General features: G+C 59.5%; 1 protein-coding gene across 1 annotated transcript; it reads right to left on the bottom strand.

Annotated features, from left to right (window-relative positions):
- Positions 1-2702: 2702 nt before the first annotated feature.
- Positions 2703-7526, bottom strand: TSPAN1 (tetraspanin 1). Its single transcript, XM_048313543.1, has 8 exons — positions 7438-7526; positions 7246-7310; positions 6029-6235; positions 5580-5654; positions 4777-4875; positions 4271-4408; positions 3711-3794; positions 2703-3456 (listed from the first exon to the last, which is right to left on the bottom strand). Exons 2-8 carry the CDS (start codon positions 7300-7302, stop codon positions 3403-3405), a joined length of 714 nt encoding a protein of 237 aa, XP_048169500.1. The 5' UTR covers positions 7303-7310; positions 7438-7526; the 3' UTR covers positions 2703-3402.
- Positions 7527-16346: the final 8820 nt, after the last annotated feature.

Below are 16346 nucleotides of genomic sequence, written 5' to 3'. Positions count from 1 at the left end.
CCACAGGAGGGCTGCCACCTCCTGTGCCCACATCTAAGGTAGGTGGCAAATTAATCTTCAACTGGCTATCCAGGATTGCTGTGACAGTTATTGTGCCATTCCTGCCCAGTGCAGCATTAATGATTAACACGCCAGGCTCAATGTCAGCTCCTGCCTGCTGCCGTTTGAATAGCCCTTGCATCGCCTCCTCTGATATCTCGGCAAACAATTAGGGCAGGGAGCTGCCTAAAAAGCACCGTTGGCCTTAGGCTGGCACTCGGGATGGTTTATCTCTGAGGAAGAGGAGAAGGGGAGTCAAGCAGGAAGTCTGTGCCAGGGAAAGTGTGCATTGGCTCACTTTTTCCCCTGGACCAGCCTGCGCCCTTCAAGGATATCCTCTTCCCCCCACTCTGGGAACATCCTGGCCAGGCTGCTATGGCAGGCAGGGGAAATTCCCCACAGCGGGCACTCCTTGGGCAGTTGGTGCTGGATGAGTTTGCTTTTGCTTCTTAGTTTTACCCCCTTTATCAGCACAAACCCAAAGAGTTGCAGTTCCTCCTTCTTTTCATGTGCCTGTTCCCATCAACGCTAATTCCCAGGAAGGAGGGGGCGGCTCCTTTCCTGAATTGCTGATCACTGCCCACTCCCTGCCAGTACAGGCGCCTGCACCACACAGGGTTTGCCTGCTGTGCCCCGGGGCAAGCGATGCCGGTGGAGAGCGCACCCTACAAATCCCCAGGAATTTTGGTCTGTGCGCAGCTCCCATCATGGCACTGGCTGCTTTCCCAACGTCCCTGCAGGGAGACTTTCCCCTCCTGCCTTCCCTCACCCTGTGTCCCAGGCGGAAAAGAAGAATCCCCACTTTGGCACACACCCAGATGCGTCAAGTGCTCGAGCCATCTCCTGCCATCTTCCCGGGAGCAATAAGGAAGTTTCTGTTTGCCACCACAAGCCCTCGGGGACATTTCGGCCTTGTGCTGTCAGTTTCTGATGGCCCCAGCATGCCAGTCTGGGAGAACTGGGCAAGTCTAAGGGGTACAAGGTGCAGAGGTGCCTGGTGGCACCCACATGGGCTGGTGGGGATGGCTGGGCTGGGATGTGCCGCGGGGCTCATGGGGAACCAGCTGGAATGGGATCTCCTTGGAGAGCCCAAAGGCTGTGGCAGTGGAGGGCAGGAGCACAGAGGGAGCACAGGGAGGCTGTGCCAGTCCAGTTTACCCCCCACTGCTCTGCTTTTGGCTGCCAGGGCAGCCAAGAGCCGCAAAGGGCAACTGGGAGGAGTCGCATCCGCAAGGAGAAACTGGTCCTTCAAGTTTTCCCGGCAGGTGGAGGGCAGGAACCAAGCCAGTGTTTGCAGGGCTATGTACAAAGCTCAGTGCCACAGAAACAGCCTGTTCTGCCCCATGGCTGGGAGGAGTTGTGAAGGTGGAAGGCAGCAGCTGGCCAGGCATCACCCCTGAGCCTGCTCAACCCTGCAGGGGTGATGGTGAGAGGGTGTGTGCCAGGAGTCAGCTCTGCAAGGCATCCCAGAAACAAGGGGCAGAGGAGGACATGGCTGGGTGTGCCCAGCACTGTGCCAGCTGGTTCCTGGGCACCACAACACCTCTAGGAAGGGGTGCCTGGCAGCTCCTACAGCCTTGGAGAGGGAAAAAAAGAGTCATAAAAGCCCTGACGTCACCCATGAGGTGGCGCCAGTTTATGGTAGAACTGGAACCTGTTCACCTGTCCAGGAAAGACAAGGCTATTTTCTGGCAGCTTCCCCCCACACCTTGCCAGGAGGCAGGGCCAAATCCCATGGCCGCAGGGCTGAGGAACCCAAGGTGGGGAGTGGGTGCCCATGCCTGTCTCACTGTCCCCTGCCCACTCCTGCCACTGTGACAGGTACTGGATGGCACCAGGGAGATGCCAGACCATGGCAGTGCCTCGGTGCAGCCCCGTACCCAGGGCAGGAGCTGATAAGGGGGTGGCACAGCAGACAGGGAGCAAGGCAGTGCATGGAGAGGCTGTTTGCACACTGGCCTCCTGCCACTCGCCCTGCCCTCCACCCCCCTGCCCCACAGCCAGAGAGGCAGGAAGCCTTGTGGCAAAAACAGGGTGAAGGAGCCCCTTGGGAGCACCCACCCTGGCTGTGCTTTCCAAGTGGAGAAACTGAGGCAGAGCAAGTATATCCTCAAGGGAACAGAGGGAGCAGTGCTGGGGAAAGAGGGGGTCTGGAAACCCCCCAATCCCACCCATGACCTCCCCCATCCCCACCCATAGAGGGAGAGCAGATGCATCACACACAGGCAGTGCAGGACAATGCTGGAGTGGAGATGTTCAGAGGTGGGGCTGGCAGGATCCATCCCTCCTCACCACCCCAGTCCAGGTTCCTGCAGCTGATGGGGATGCAGGAACCCCTCAGCCAGCCCTGCCTTTCAAGCCAAGCTGTTGCTCAGTCCCTGACAGATGCTGTGAGCAAGCAGTGCTGTTGCAGAGGGTGGGGGGTGCAAGGCTGGTGGTCCCCCTGCACCCTGTCTGTTGTGCAAACACGGGGCTGTTCTGTTTCCAAGCACCTGAACAGGTGAGGAGCCACATGCAAGGAGGGCAGGTAGGCTGTGGGCACAGCTGTGCTGCCTGCACGGACATGGAAGGGAAGGTGGGAGGGAGGCAAGGCAGCCCCTACCCCTGCATCCCCCCGGCAGAGGGTATTTATTAAAGGCAACACCGAGATCAACTCCAGAAAATAATTTGTATCCAAGATGAAAAATTTATTTGCATTTCTTTACAGCGTGGAGAGGGGCTTAGGCACAAAATGTCAGGGGGTATAAGGGGCAGCCCCAGCCCCTGCAGAGCCAGGGACCACCAGGGCTGTCTTCATGCCAGGGAAGGGGCAGAGACCAATCAGCACCCAGCCAGCCCTTCTTTTAGGGGACAACATGGCAACAAGGCCAGGGGTGGCAGAAAATGGGTGCAAGAGTAGATACATGCCCTATGAGGGTGTAGTTACCACCTAAAACTGATGCAGGGGGACACGATGGGGACAGCGTGGGAGAGGTACAGCACCCGCCTCCAGGAGTTTATCAAGGCATTGCTGTGCCATTGGCAGATCAGCAGCCCTGAACTGCCTTCATCACCGGCTGGTATCAGCCCTGTGCTGCTTTATCACTTGCTGGTATCAGCCAAACGGACCGAGCAGCTTCTCCCAACAACCCCCCCAATCAAAAACCACCCCAAATCTCTATGTACAGACTCCATATACCATATCAGTACAAAAATATACACAAACTCTACAGATCCCAGCTCAGTAGATCAAAATACAGCTATAAATCACAGTGCACAGGAGAGCATCAGACCCAGAGAGGGACGGGGTCCCCCCGAGAGCATGGCACGCCACGGGTGCACCCCGGCATGGGGGTTGGCAGGTCATCCTCCTGCCTCGGGGGGTCACTTCTCATCCAGCCAACAGTACAGGTACATGGAAACTGCCATGGCCGCGATCTGAGGGCAGCAAGGTGCAAATCAGCCCCCTTAAATGTGCACCTCCCCTCCCCAACACGGGTTTGGGTCACAGCCCACCATCCCCAGTGCGCCAAGGCAGGAGGGCTGGATGTGCCCAGGGAACAAGGCTCAGTAGCCTGGAGCTGCAGGTGGTCCATGGAGCTGCACCAGTCCCCTGAACGCCCCCCAGGGCTGGTCCCAGCCCCACCTGCAGGCACAAGGAGGAGGCAGCCCAGCAGTGCTCAGGCACTCACCTCCAAGGCAGCGATGCCGGCTGCCACGCCGCCTGCCACTCCTGCGTTTGTCTTGATTTCTTCCAAGATCTGTTTGAAACAGCCCTGCAGGAGGCAACCATGCAGGTGAGGATGAGCAAGAGGTGGTGATACCCCAACTGCCAGGGCACAGCATCCCCCAGAAAGGGAGGTACAGCTTCTCCAACCCAGAGCACACAGCCATGGAGAAGGTCTGGGGGCTTCAGGGGACAACTCAGCCACTTCTCAGATCAAATACTGGGTGGGGAGCAAGGAAAGGAAGGGAAGAAGCAGGGAAATCACCTAAAAAGGCAGAGCAGTGCCTGGCTTCATGCCCAGCATTAGGCACACCACTCCATTCCCCTTGTGACCAGAGCAACGTAACAGCTTTACTTGTCTCTGCCAGGGACAAGCCGAAGCCACCATAGCATCCCCCCAGAACTTAAAGCCCATGGGACCACCACGTGCAGAGCTGGAGCTACAGGAGAGGTCTCCCCCTCTGTGCCCAGGCACACCCCAAGCCAGGCTCTGCCAGAGGGCAAGAGCCATGGGCACGTCCGTACCTCGATGTCCTTTTCTGCAGCCAGCGTGTCGTTGCAGGGCTCCAGCATGTCACAGCACTGCCTGGGGTAGCTGTTGTACGTCTTATAGAAGTAGGAGTTGTTGAAGTCCGTGTAGTTATTCAGGCCACAGCAGTGAACCTAAGAGGGAGAGAGAGGAAGGCATGGGAAGAGCATCCTTCAGGTCTCCCTCCAGGCTCCGACACCACCTGGACCCCACTGGCTCATGGACGGTATCACCCAGCTCAACCCTGCTTCTGTGGGGTGCTCAGTAGGCACCTTGGGTCCAGGATTTGCCCCATGCATCATCACATACAGCTCTCACACCACTAGGTCCCAAGCAGGTAATTCCCAGGCACCTGGGGAGCCGAGGAGGTGGTGACAGCTCAGCACATCCAGGATTGTGGTGTGTCCCCACTCCCATCTCACTGTCCCACCCAGATGTGCACCACCTAGCCTGTGTTGGGAGGATCCCGACCCACAGGTGAGGGCCCCAGGGCTCAGCACACCTCTTCCATGGTGGCATTCCAGATGTGCGTGAATGTGTCGTTCACCCCATACCTCTCCTTCAGGAGAGGGGTCACCAGACCTGTCAGCAATGTCTCTGCCTGGAAGAAAGGGCAGAAAAACACCATCAGAGAAGGTTCTGGGGAGCACCACAGAGCTGAGCACCCCCATACTGGTCTCAGCCTATGGAGAGGAGACCAAACAGACCCAGCACAGCCAGAAGTCACACCATGTCCATTTGACCCACAGAGAGTTTGTCGCCTTCCCCACTAACCAGTGTTTTATGGCACCAAGGTCACTTATGCCCAGTGAGTCATCTGATAAGCGGCGTTAAGTGAGGGAGCCAGGAATGATGTTGGCCCTGTGGCTGACTTCTCCAGTGCCTAATGAGGCAGTCCCCTTTCTCCCCAGGTGGTTTCTCAGGTGCCTAATAAGGGGGTGAGTTTGCTCGGCATGAGGCAATAGGGACTTCCTCCCCCAGTGGCTCCCATCCTCAGAGCTGGGGAGGTGTCAAGCCTAAGCTGGTTAGGGACTGAGGGGCTCAACAGAAAGAAGTAGGCAAAACTCGGCCTAAAAAATGAGGGTTATGATAAAACAGAAACCCCTATTCCCACCACCCTCAGGCTACTCCAGCCTACCCACGTAGCTGCCACCAGCAGCAGCCAACATCCCTTCCTCCTGCAGCACTGACCACTGCACAGCTTCCACACCCATGGGCAGCACTGCCAGCCCGTGTCTCCTCTTTTCCCAAGGGGTAGGATGGGTCCCAGATCAGCCCAACCCAAGACTCAGGCATTGCACTCACAAGACCTGTGAAGACCAGAGCCACCACGGCAGCAGCAACTTCAGCAATGAAGATGATCAGCACCACTGAGAAGAACTAGGACACAGCAAGGGGCAGGAGGTCAAACAGACAGCCAGAACCCTCAGGGGCCCCTGGAACTCATCAGCTTCCCCAGGGCTCAAGCCCTCCTGCCTCATTGCCTTCAGCTCTGCTCCTGGGCAGGAGCAGCACAGCCTTGTCCTCCAGCCCTCCACCTGCATGGGGCTGAGCTCTCTGGACACGCTCCAAGAGAGACCTCAGCTCAGGGGCAGACTTTGAGTCCAGCATTGCCCTTCCAAGGGCCACCCAGACTGCCACTACATGGAAACATCCACAGAGAACATCTTTGCAGAGAAATCTGCCCATCAGGTCTCCCCCACCACAGCCCCAGCTCAAACAAGGCTTGGTAAGGAGGTCAGTCAGGTCCATACCATCATCAGGAGACATTTGCTCTCCTTCTGGGCGCCATAGCACCCGAGGAAGCCGATCACCAGCAGGATGGCACCAATGACGATGAGAAGATAGCTCACATTCACAACCTGCAGGACGCTAGAGGAGAGCGCCCCAAATATTTTCAGGAATGACTCTCCATCCACTTTGACCCAGATGCCAACTCCCAGGAGGGTCCCGCCACCGAGCTGGGAGGAGAAAGGCAGTATCAGCTTCCAGATAGGCATGAGATTTGCTATTTGGGGAAGGCCCTGGCACAGGTGTTTCTCCCCTCAGCAGTTTTTCACCACACCAAAGCAAGACTTTGTGGCACTGCAGGCAGCTCAGGGCATTGGCAGATGGGTCAGTACCCTGAAACACACCCCACCACCCTGGGCACATCCCCTGGGCTGTGTCACAGCTGCCCCCCTCCCCAGCCCCAGTGGTTTCAGTGCCAGCAGTGCCACTAGCCTCCCCACACCGCCAGTTCGGACCCTGGCCACACACCACCACAAGTTCCTCCATACAGGGCAGCTGCCCGTCCACCCAGAGGAGAAGCTGAGCAGCCCCTGCCCACAGACACTCATGCACTCCTGGGCAAGGTGAACTCTGGGCTGCCTGCAGTCTGTGCCAGCCCTCCCCTCTGCCCACTCAACCTTCCCCACCACATTCAGATCCTGGCAGGAGCTTTACAGGGGGGTTGTTTCACCAGAGCGAGCCTGAAGGCTCTGCATCCCCTCCTTCCCAAGGCTGTATCCTATCACACCCTCTTCCAGGTGGCTCCTGCAGAGCCAGGGCAGCTCTTGGGAGCTCCACTACCCTTCTCCCTGGATGGGAGTAGAGCCCGCATGTGCTCTGAATTCCCAACATCCAGGAACCCCAACACCACAGTCACACGTGGGCTGCTCCCCTACAGAGGTAGGGCCCCCAGGCAGGGACCCAGCAAACCCCCTTTTCTGGGGCACTCAGCACCCCTTCCCAAGCTTCAGCACAGCGAGGGACAGGGGCAGCTGATGCAACAGCCACTGTCCCCAGAGCACGGCGCAGCCCTCTGGGCTTTGCAAGTCCCACCTACACCCACCTGCCCACACTCTCCACCCCATCGCCCACAGAAAGGAACACGGAGGGGCAGGAGAGCCCAGCCAGACACACCCCACACAAGCTCCGGGAGCTCCCCGAGACCCCCTCCCGCAGACCTCAGCTCCCGGGGCGCACTTACGAAGATGGCCAGGTTGAAGAGGATCATCATGACCTTGATAAAGGTGAAGCACCCCATCTTTGCACCTGGGGAGAGTAGAGAGGTTACCGGGAGAACCCCCACCCGGCACAGCCGCTGCCGTCCCGAGAGCCCAGCGTCCCTCTAGGGGAGCCCGGGGTCCCCACGGGCGGGGAAGGACGGAACCCAACTTACCTGAACGCAGAGCAGATCCCAACACTCCGTCCCGTCCGGACCCAGCCCGCTCTGCCTCCACCGCCCCGCCGGTGCCGCCCTTTAACGGGGCGCGGCCCCGGGGCCGCCCCCGCCGCCGGAGCCCCCCGCCCCGTCCGGCCCCGCCGGGGCCACCCCTCGGTGTCGCGGGGAGCCCGGAGCCCTGCTGCCCTCTGCTGCTGGCAGCCTCTGTGGGACGCACGCCAGGGTCCCTGCCCGTGTCCCGCGGGGTCCCTCCTGCCGTGGGGGCACTGCGGGGCAGCGATATCAGCCCGGGGCTGTTCCAGCCTGTGCCGGATGCTGCAGCTGTGGGGTGCCACCCCGCCGCCCCTCTCCGCGAGCTGGGCAATGGGCTCGGGATTTTCCAGCTGTGGGCACTCACGGCCCCCCGGGTCACGGCCTCCCTCTGCCAGCCAAGGCTGAGGCATCCCGTCTTCGCAGGCTGGTTCTGTGGGTGAGCTGCTGGCCCCCTTCTCGGTACCACTCAGTCAGGGATCTCCCCAAAACCCGAACCTCCAACATCCTGGGCCAAAAGAGAAGCAGGCAAAGGAGGGCGCTGGGGAACGGCCACACGAGCCGGTTCGCAAAGGAAAAGCCAAAGCTGTCCGGGCCGTCCCCAGCTGCTGCACAGGGAGGTGGATTTTTGCTGGCGGGGACACCACAGGGTGACGGCGGCGGGAGAGGACAGTGACAGCCATGACAGATGCCAGCGCCGGAGCAGTCAGTGAGGACTTGCCATTGCCTAAGGGCTGCCAAAAGTGATTTTCTTTGGAAAGACACTTTGAAACAGGGCTGGTTTCCCAAAGAGCAGGACAGCAAGAGAGCCACACCTCACAGAGGATGCTGCCTCCCCAGGCCTGACCCTGGCAGTGGTCCTTGCCCATCCAGTGCACCTTTGGGGCAGGAGCTTGTGCTGGTCCCCTCCCCAGTGCCCACAGTGTGTCCCTCCAGCTTGTGATCAAACCACAGAGCGATGCAGGAGGCACAGGAGACCCCATCCTGCAGGAAACCAGGCTCTGTGTGCTCAGCACGCTCCACCCCACCCCTGGCTCCCCCGAAACCCCACAGCCCATTCCCTGCCTGGCTGTAATGATACATTTCAGCAGGATGAAGTCAGCCCCACTGGGCTCCAGCCAAATCGCAGTGGTATTTGGGGGAAGCCTCTAACCCTCCCAGGCACCCTGGGTATGAACACAACCCGTGCTGCAGCTGGGGGCTGTAGCCCTCGCCCCCTCACTGCCTGTAGCCTCAGTCCTTTTCTGCAGCAGCTGCTAGGAAGCTGCTCAGAGTTAGGGCCAAGCCTTCATTCCTCTCCCAAAGGGGGACAGCTGCTCCTAAACCCTCTCTCATATTGCCCCTCTCCCAAAAGTTGCCCCATCCCAGCCTGACCCTGTTTGCTGCACACAATCCCTCCACCCCAATGACAATTTTGGCAAATAAGTAAATACTTGCTCTCCTCCCCAGTCATTGCCAGCCACAGGGAAAAACAGAGGACAAGCTATGGACTGGTGCCCTCACCTCCTCCAGCACCTGGTGCTGCAGCCTGGGGTTCAATCACTCCCCAGTATCACCCACCCGAGCCCCATTAGGAAGCCAGGGCTGGATTTTCTGGTTCTCTGGGAAGGCCTGACCTGACCACAGAAGGACGAGTCCAGTGGCATTCCCATGTCCCTCCTGCCCAGCAAGGCCACGCCATCTCCCAGCTGTCCCCATCCTCTCACACAGGCCAGCTGGATCCTGAGCATCCCCTTCCCTGGAGCATGGGGATGCCTCTCACAGGGCATGGGCAGCAAGACTCCTTCAAGCAACCTGGCCCTGGGAGACTGGGAGCAGGGAAGTGGCCTCAGTTTCCCTCCTGGTAAAGCACGGGGTAAGAAGCCCCAGGCACCACCAGCCATGGAGACCAGCCAGGTCTGTGATTGACAGGATTTTGGGATATCCCCAGCCAGGTGAGTCCCTTGCAAAGGGCTTTCACATGTCTGTTTGAGGCTGGCAGCATGTACCCGGCTGTCTCTCCAGCATCCGGACACCTGGGGAGTCGGGATGGATGGACACACTGCAATGTGCCAGCGATGAATCCGACTTCGGATTTGCAGATGGAAGTTACTGAATGTTGCAAATTTGTGCTGAATTCATCACTTCCCACCTCCTGATGCAGAGAAATAAATATCTACATCAGCCAAAAGTTTTTGATGTCTTGAAATATTCCAGTTCTCAGCTTCGAAAGGACTCAAAGCATTTTGGTTGGAGAGCCGGGGAAATCCCAATTCCCCCACTTTGGGAGGGAGCAGGCAGTGGGACCACACCGATTTCCCTGGGGCTGCAGCTCCAGCTTCCGGGGGAATCCTCCCCATTTCTGTGGCTGTGTGCAAAACCACAGCATGAATCCCAAAAGCAGGAGCTGCCCCATCTGGTGCTACGATCTCTGCCATGTGGGGCCCGGGGTGTAAATCCAGGGGTGATACTGTGTCCCAGCAGTGCATGGCCCTGGTGCGTGTCCCTCAGGGGGAGGACCTGTCCCTGTGCCTCACGTAGCCGATGTTAATCGCGGTGTTAATAAGGACACTAACGAGGGGCTCGATGACAACGCCCCTCCTTTGTAGCGGGCTGAGCTTCTCCCCGTGCATGTTCCACCCACAGCGAGTCCCCCGAGCCTGCCCTGCCGCTGACCGCCTGCCCACCCCTCCAGATCACATCTCCTTGCTTCTCACGCGTGTCCAGGCCGGCAAATCCCTCCTGAATTAATTACCAGGGGCCACGCCGAGGCGGCAGCTGCCGTAAAGCCAAGCCGGGCAGGTTCGGGGATGCAAAGGGCTGCGCTGCAGGGTCACATCAGGACAGCTCCATGCCTGCGTGCCGGCGCTCCGGGGGCTGCTGCAGGCAGAGCCAGCCTGGGGAGCCTCCGCCGCCGTCTCGCCAGCGAGGCTGGCCAGGGCTGGGTGAGTGCTGGAGCTTCCTCCCCGGGTCGGGCTCTACTCCTGGGGTGTGCTGTGCCCGCTGCCCAGGGAGGGGGCATTGAGGGGCCCTGGGTCCCCAGCTCTAGCCCTGCAGAGAGGCACAGGAAAGGGCCCCAGCAGCACCTCCAGTCTTCCCTCACGTCCCTCGGGTTTTCTCCAGCCTATCCCTCCCCAGGCCCGGGGTAGCCCAGCAGGCAGGTTGGTGGTGGTGGCAGAGCGCAGCTGTGGGAGCTGGCAGTGAGAGGATGTCCGCGGATGCCACCCTGGGAGGTTGTTTGAAGAAGCACTTGGCTCTCCCTAAACCAAAAGCCACAGAAGCCTGAGCTCAGTCCTGGGCACCCTGGAAGAAAACCAAGAGACAGGGAGTTTTCCTGCGTCTAAAGAGAAAGCAAAGCATGGCCCTTTCCGAATTGGGGAAACAGAGGTGATACCAAAAAAGCCAACTCTGAAAAGTCAAAGGAAATCAAAAACCTTTTCTCTCCATTTTTTCTGGCTGGGCAGGGCTCAGCCCAGTGCTGCAGCCTCACTTTCTCCAGCCGGGCATGTTAACAGCTCTATTTATGCTCTATTTATTCACAGCCATGTGGCCAACTTCCCTGGACATGAGTGTGACAGCCCCCAAAAGCAAAGATGAGAGCAGTGGGACCCCTGTCACTTTGGAAAGGCCAGGACAGGCAGCCAAGGTGGATGCTGAGCATCTGCTGGAGATGCTCCCACCAAGGGTTGTCCCTCCAGCCAGGAGAGGAGAGAAGCTGCAGAAGGGCATGGGGACCCCAGTGAGGAGATGTCACTCTCCTCCCCACAGACCCATCCTGGGCTGCCCAGACAGGGAGCAAAGGGCAGCCTGGAGGGGACTGTGGGGTACAGGGAGCAAGGACGGCTCCTCCTGCTCTCTCCACAGAACAGTCAAGGCCAGGTAAGCCAAGGCGAAGCTCTCATTGCCATGAGTGCTGCTCATTAATCCAGCGACGATGGATTAGTCAGGGCCTGACAGGCAGCTCCTCTGGCTCAATCAATAGCAGTGAAGGCCTGAAGCACCTCTTGTGTCTTCACAGGGTGCTCTCTGAGAGCCCTCTGCCCGCCTTGGGGGATGTGCCAAACTCTGGGCTGGAGTGCTGTGGCGGTTTAAATTAGCCAGGTAGGGGTGACACAGGGTGAGGGGCAGCCCAGGGCGCAGAGTTTTGGGAATGATCCTGGTGTAGTGCAGCTGGAATGGGGTGTCAGGGGTGCTCTGAGGGTTCTGAGGAGAGGAGCCAGCCAGGGAGAGCTGGGGTGATGCTCAGCCTCATCCAGCCGCAGGACTGTGTTGATTCCCAGCCTGTATATCGGATTGACCCTAGGACAGGATGGGTGGTGATGAACCCACCAGCCTCCCCAGCTCTGATCCTGTCCCAGGAGGGAAACACCTCCTTGCCTTTCTCCAGGCAGGCCCCAGAGCACTGACACTGTGCTCAGCCTGGTTGAATTCACAGCCTCTTGGGACATGCTGGGGAGACCAGGCAGGGCTTTAGAGACTCAGCAAAACCTCTTCACCCCTGGTGGGGCACAGGGAACATGACTGGGGAAGCATGACTGGGGGGAGGGCAGCATCTGGCTGTTCACAGCCAACTCTGACTCTGTCCCAGCAGCAGCAGCAGCAGCATGGTGCCAGCAGAAATGGGATGAGGGGGAGAGAAAAATCCCTTTTAATCTCCAACGACCAGCAGCTGGGCTGGATCCAGCTGGGGAGTGGGGCAATGGGGGCTGCATGCTGCCCAAGGAAGTGCAGCTGGGAGGAATCCCCCAGGATGCTGCTGCCCTGCACCATCAGGCCATGCGCTGCAGGGAAAGGAGGGGGGGTTTGCTGGAATTATGGATAAGAAGGGCCATACATCTCCTGCATTGCTCTGATGGCCTCTGTGTCTGTTTCCTCAGTTTTCCCAGCACTTGGGATTCCTCCTTGGACTTCATGCCACCCCTGCACTGCTGCTTGCAGTGGCTTGGATTCAGCCAGCGTGCATTTCCCAGAGCCCGTGTTTTAGGTACCATCTATTTTTAGGATGTCCAACCTGCAGCAAAGACAAGGAGCCACGACCATTTCAGAGATGTCAGCGTGAGAAGCAAGGATTAAAAAAAAAAAAATACAACCAAAACAAGCCTTTGAGCCTCTGGAAACATCACATCCACCTCTCAGTGCCTCACAGACAGACAAATACTGGGATAGCTTGTCCAGGCTCAGGAGGAGAGCGAGGAAGCAGAGCATCCCTGAGCTGGGATTCTCCATGACGTCTCCTGCCTGTCCTGTGCATGTTTTGTAGCCTGGGTAAGGGATGGGACTCTGTGTGGGTGCACAGGGAGAGCTGGCTGGCACAAGGGCGGTGTCCATGGGGTGCTGGCCCTCTCCTGTCCTTTAGCACCCCTAAGGATGGATGGAGACCCACAGATGGGAGATCTCCATCCTACAGAGGATGCAATTTGGGAGCAGAGATGCTGCATCTGGGGATGAAGTCATCCACCTACTCCTACAATTCTCCCTCCTCCTGCTCAGTAGCCGGGTGCCCCCCCCCTCGACGCGCTGCGGCGGGGGGGCCGCCCGGCTACCGAGCAGGAGGAGGAGGAGGAGGAGGAGGAGGGACGCTGACATCACCGCCGGAGCGCGGCTCGGCGGGGCCGGGAGCCGGCTCCGCTCCGCTCCCGTTCTCCGCTCCCGCCGCTGGAGCCACCGCGCCCGGTAAGGCTGCAGGGGCGGCGGGAGGGCTCTGGGAGGCGGGTGGATGGATGGACAGACAGACGGCTGCTGCTCATCGTCCCTCCATCCCTCTTCCGCGGGGTCCTGCTGGAAGCTGGGGGGCAGTGGGTCGGCAGCAGCACAGTCTTTCCCCCCAGGGATGATGTCACTCTTGGAGGAATATATAAAAATGCACCAAAAAAATTAAAAAAAAAAAAAAAAAGAAAAAAAGAAAGGGAAAAAAAACCCAAACCCACATGAAAAACCTACATCTTCATCTGCCAGCTCCGTGCAGCAATGCCAGGCTGGAGCTGCCGGAGGGGAGCTGCGTGCGGCAGGAGGTTTCTCAGCACATATGTCTATTTTAAAAACCCGTGGCGTGATCTCTTGCCCTACTTTCCAGACTCTTGCCGGCACTTTCCTTGCGTGCAGTGGCCGAGCCCTGCTGGTGGGAGCTCCCTGGGAAGCAGGAGTCGAGCGAGCCGCTGGGCTCTCCCTGGTGCCGGGCGGCTGGGATGGGGGGACGGGCACGAGGCTGAGGTCAAGGCAGAGGTTTGGTCACTAACGCACTGCCTTTCTCTCCGGCAGAGGAGGGATGTCCCCAGCACCGTGCGGATGAGGCCAGGCTAACGAGGATCCACGTTTGTCCCCTCTACCCCCGTTAGCCTCATTTGCTCCCCTCCGTTTGCTCTGGTGAAGAAACAGCTCCTTACCCACACCTGAGCCAACGCTGACGAGTCCCAGGCGTTGGCGTGGCTCCGCAGCAATTTTGGGGTTGGAGGGTCAGGAGCCGCTCTCCATGGCGCAGACTTTCCAACACTGAGGTTTTCCTCCTGCGTGTGCAGGGAAAGGAACGCTCCCGACGCCGCACTGCCCAAGCCCAGCCCCGTGCGGCCACCCCGGGCCCCCAATGCCCGGCTGGCCGGGGGCGGTGTGACCCACGCCACGCTGCCGCCATGGCCTCCTCGGACGGGCTGCAGTACCGGGCTCTCTACGAGTACCAGAAGGACCGGGAGGAGGACCTGGCGCTGTGCCCCGGGGACGTGCTGACGGTCAGCAGGGCCGGGCTCCTCAGCAGCCCCAACTACAAGGACGGGGACGAGCGCAACCCCCAGGGTTGGCTGCACGGCGTCAACGAGCGCACCAAGGAGCGCGGAGACTTTCCCGGCACCTACGTGGAGTACCTGGGTCCCACCCGCATCGCCACCACCGCCACCAAGGCCAGGCCACGGCCCCTGCCCCTGCCGCCCGCTGGGACCCCCACGCCCTGGGGTGAGTGTGAGGGGAGCAGGAAGGCGGGAGCCCACGGGCAGGTGTCCCCTGCAAGATGGCGAGGGTGGTGTGGAGCCGGGGTGGATGCTTGCAGCTGAGCTGGCTTGGTGGGAATCCACGCTCAGGATGGGGATCCAGCTCCAGAAAAAGGAGTTGTCCTGGGAATTATCTGCCCTTGTGTATCAAGGCAGCCTCAGGAGGGGCAGGGGATGCCCTGAGTGTTGCTACCCCCCAGGCAAACATGCTGCAGGGATTGCTCCTCACCAGCAGCCCAGGCTGGCTGCTGTGCAGGCATGGAGTGTCCAAGGGGATCCACATCCATGAGAGCACAGGAGAAGATGCAAGGCCCCTTTGGCCCCTCAGAGAGGAGCAGAAAGACCCATGGTGGTCCTCGGGGACGTTTTTTCCAAGTGCTTCTCTCCCCACCACTGCGGCACCTGATTCAGGCTGCTCTCAGTGCCCGGGCAAGTGCTGGCCCTCGGCCAGCTCCCAGTCTCACTGTCACTTTGTGCAAGCTGGGACAGGGGACAATCTTGGCAAGCGGTGTGGTCAGTCCCTGGGGGGCTCCTCTGTCCCTGGGCGCTGCAGGAGAACACTGTGGGGGGGATACTTGGCAGGACCCTTCCTGGCACAGGGGCCTCCGGCCATTCCTCTGCCTGGATCTGCTGAGTTTGTGCAGCCAGCTCTGCCCTCGCCACTCACCATGGCCGAGTGCGTTGGGGCCAGGAGGGATTTCACAGCACTTGCACAATGTACACAAGCTGAAAAAAAGTAAAAGCCAAGTAAGAATCCCCCCCCCGTCCAGCCAGGCATGCCCTGGTGTCCCCAGCCAAAGCCGTGGTGCTCTCCTGCTCCGGGATGTATGCAGCAGAAATGGCTGTCCGTGTGGGCCTGGGGCTGGGAGAGCAGCATCACCTTCAGCTGTGGCAGGAAAACCTGCCCAGCTGTTGGTCTGGCACCTCAGGAACCCTCCTCACCCAGTTTGGGACCAGCATGGTAACCAAAGGGGCAGCTCCTGTGCTGGCTGGGCATTGGATGTGCCTTGGTCTGGGTTTAGAGGGGCACCGACTGCTGAGGAGTCCATCTGTCCATCTCCCTTCAAAATACGGTTCAGGACCCCCTTGCCAGTGTGATTTGAGCTGGGGACCCCCTGGTTCCTGGGCTGAGCACAGCACCATCCATGCCCATGTGTGGGGTTGCCATGCGGTTCCTGAAGTGCAGCCCCACAACCACATGGGAAGGATACTGGGCCCCCCCACACCTCCCCTCACCAAAATGCAGGTGCTCCTCCCCGACCAGTGCGCCAAGGCAGCCGCAGTCCCAGCAGCACTGGGGAGGCTCCCTGAGCAGCTACGTGCTGGATTTGCAGGAGGGTGGAGGCCACTTTTTGGGGCTGTTTATCCTGCCACACGAGGGGTTTGAGCCCCCTGCCCAGTCCAGCTCAGTGGTGAGACCTCTGACTGCTCAGCAGGCAGAGCCCTGGAAAACTCGGTGCCGTGGGGAGGTTTCGGATGAGACAGGAGCAGACCCCAGGGCTCTCCAGCCCCACTCACCAGGGAAGGTGAAGCCACCTTGTTTCTGCCTTTGCTGCCCCTCACCATTGTGTCGTACCTGCCGCACGCAGGGGTGGCACAGGCTCCTCTGCGAGGGAGATGTGCCCAGGGACCCCTGCCCGCAGCTGCTGGGGACGTGGTGATTCCCTACAAATCAAGGAATGCCCGCAGCAGGAAGCACGGCCTGGCTGGAGAGCCAGGCCCATGTGGAAGGTCTCAGTGCAGTCACCCCAGCCCTGCATGCACTCAGGTGAAAGGATAACCAAATTTTAGAAAACATAAAATCCATAGTTTTTAGTCAGGAGAAAAGCCCTAAAGCCAGGTTTTGGGGTAGGTTGGGGAGGGCGCTGCCATCTGCAGAACGTGCTCTGACCATGGCCAGGTGTCCGTTCCTGCTGTCCA

This window comes from Corvus hawaiiensis, chromosome 9 (genome assembly GCF_020740725.1).
Source record: "Corvus hawaiiensis isolate bCorHaw1 chromosome 9, bCorHaw1.pri.cur, whole genome shotgun sequence".
In the NCBI taxonomy this organism is placed as follows: Eukaryota; Metazoa; Chordata; class Aves; order Passeriformes; family Corvidae; genus Corvus; species Corvus hawaiiensis.
Note: the sequence above shows the minus strand (reverse complement) of the source record. Positions and strands in the feature narration are given on the sequence as shown.

Excerpts from the sequence above, each read along its gene's own strand:
- TSPAN1 (XM_048313543.1), bottom strand. The coding sequence starts at position 7,302 with ATGGGGTGCTTCACCTTTATCAAGGTCATGATGATCCTCTTCAACCTG. Across the intron at positions 5,655-6,028 it reads GCAAATGTCTCCTGATGATG|TTCTTCTCAGTGGTGCTGAT; the intron begins GTATGGACCTGA and ends GCTGTGTCCTAG. Across the intron at positions 4,409-4,776 it reads GGAATGCCACCATGGAAGAG|GTTCACTGCTGTGGCCTGAA; the intron begins GTGTGCTGAGCC and ends TCTCCCTCTTAG.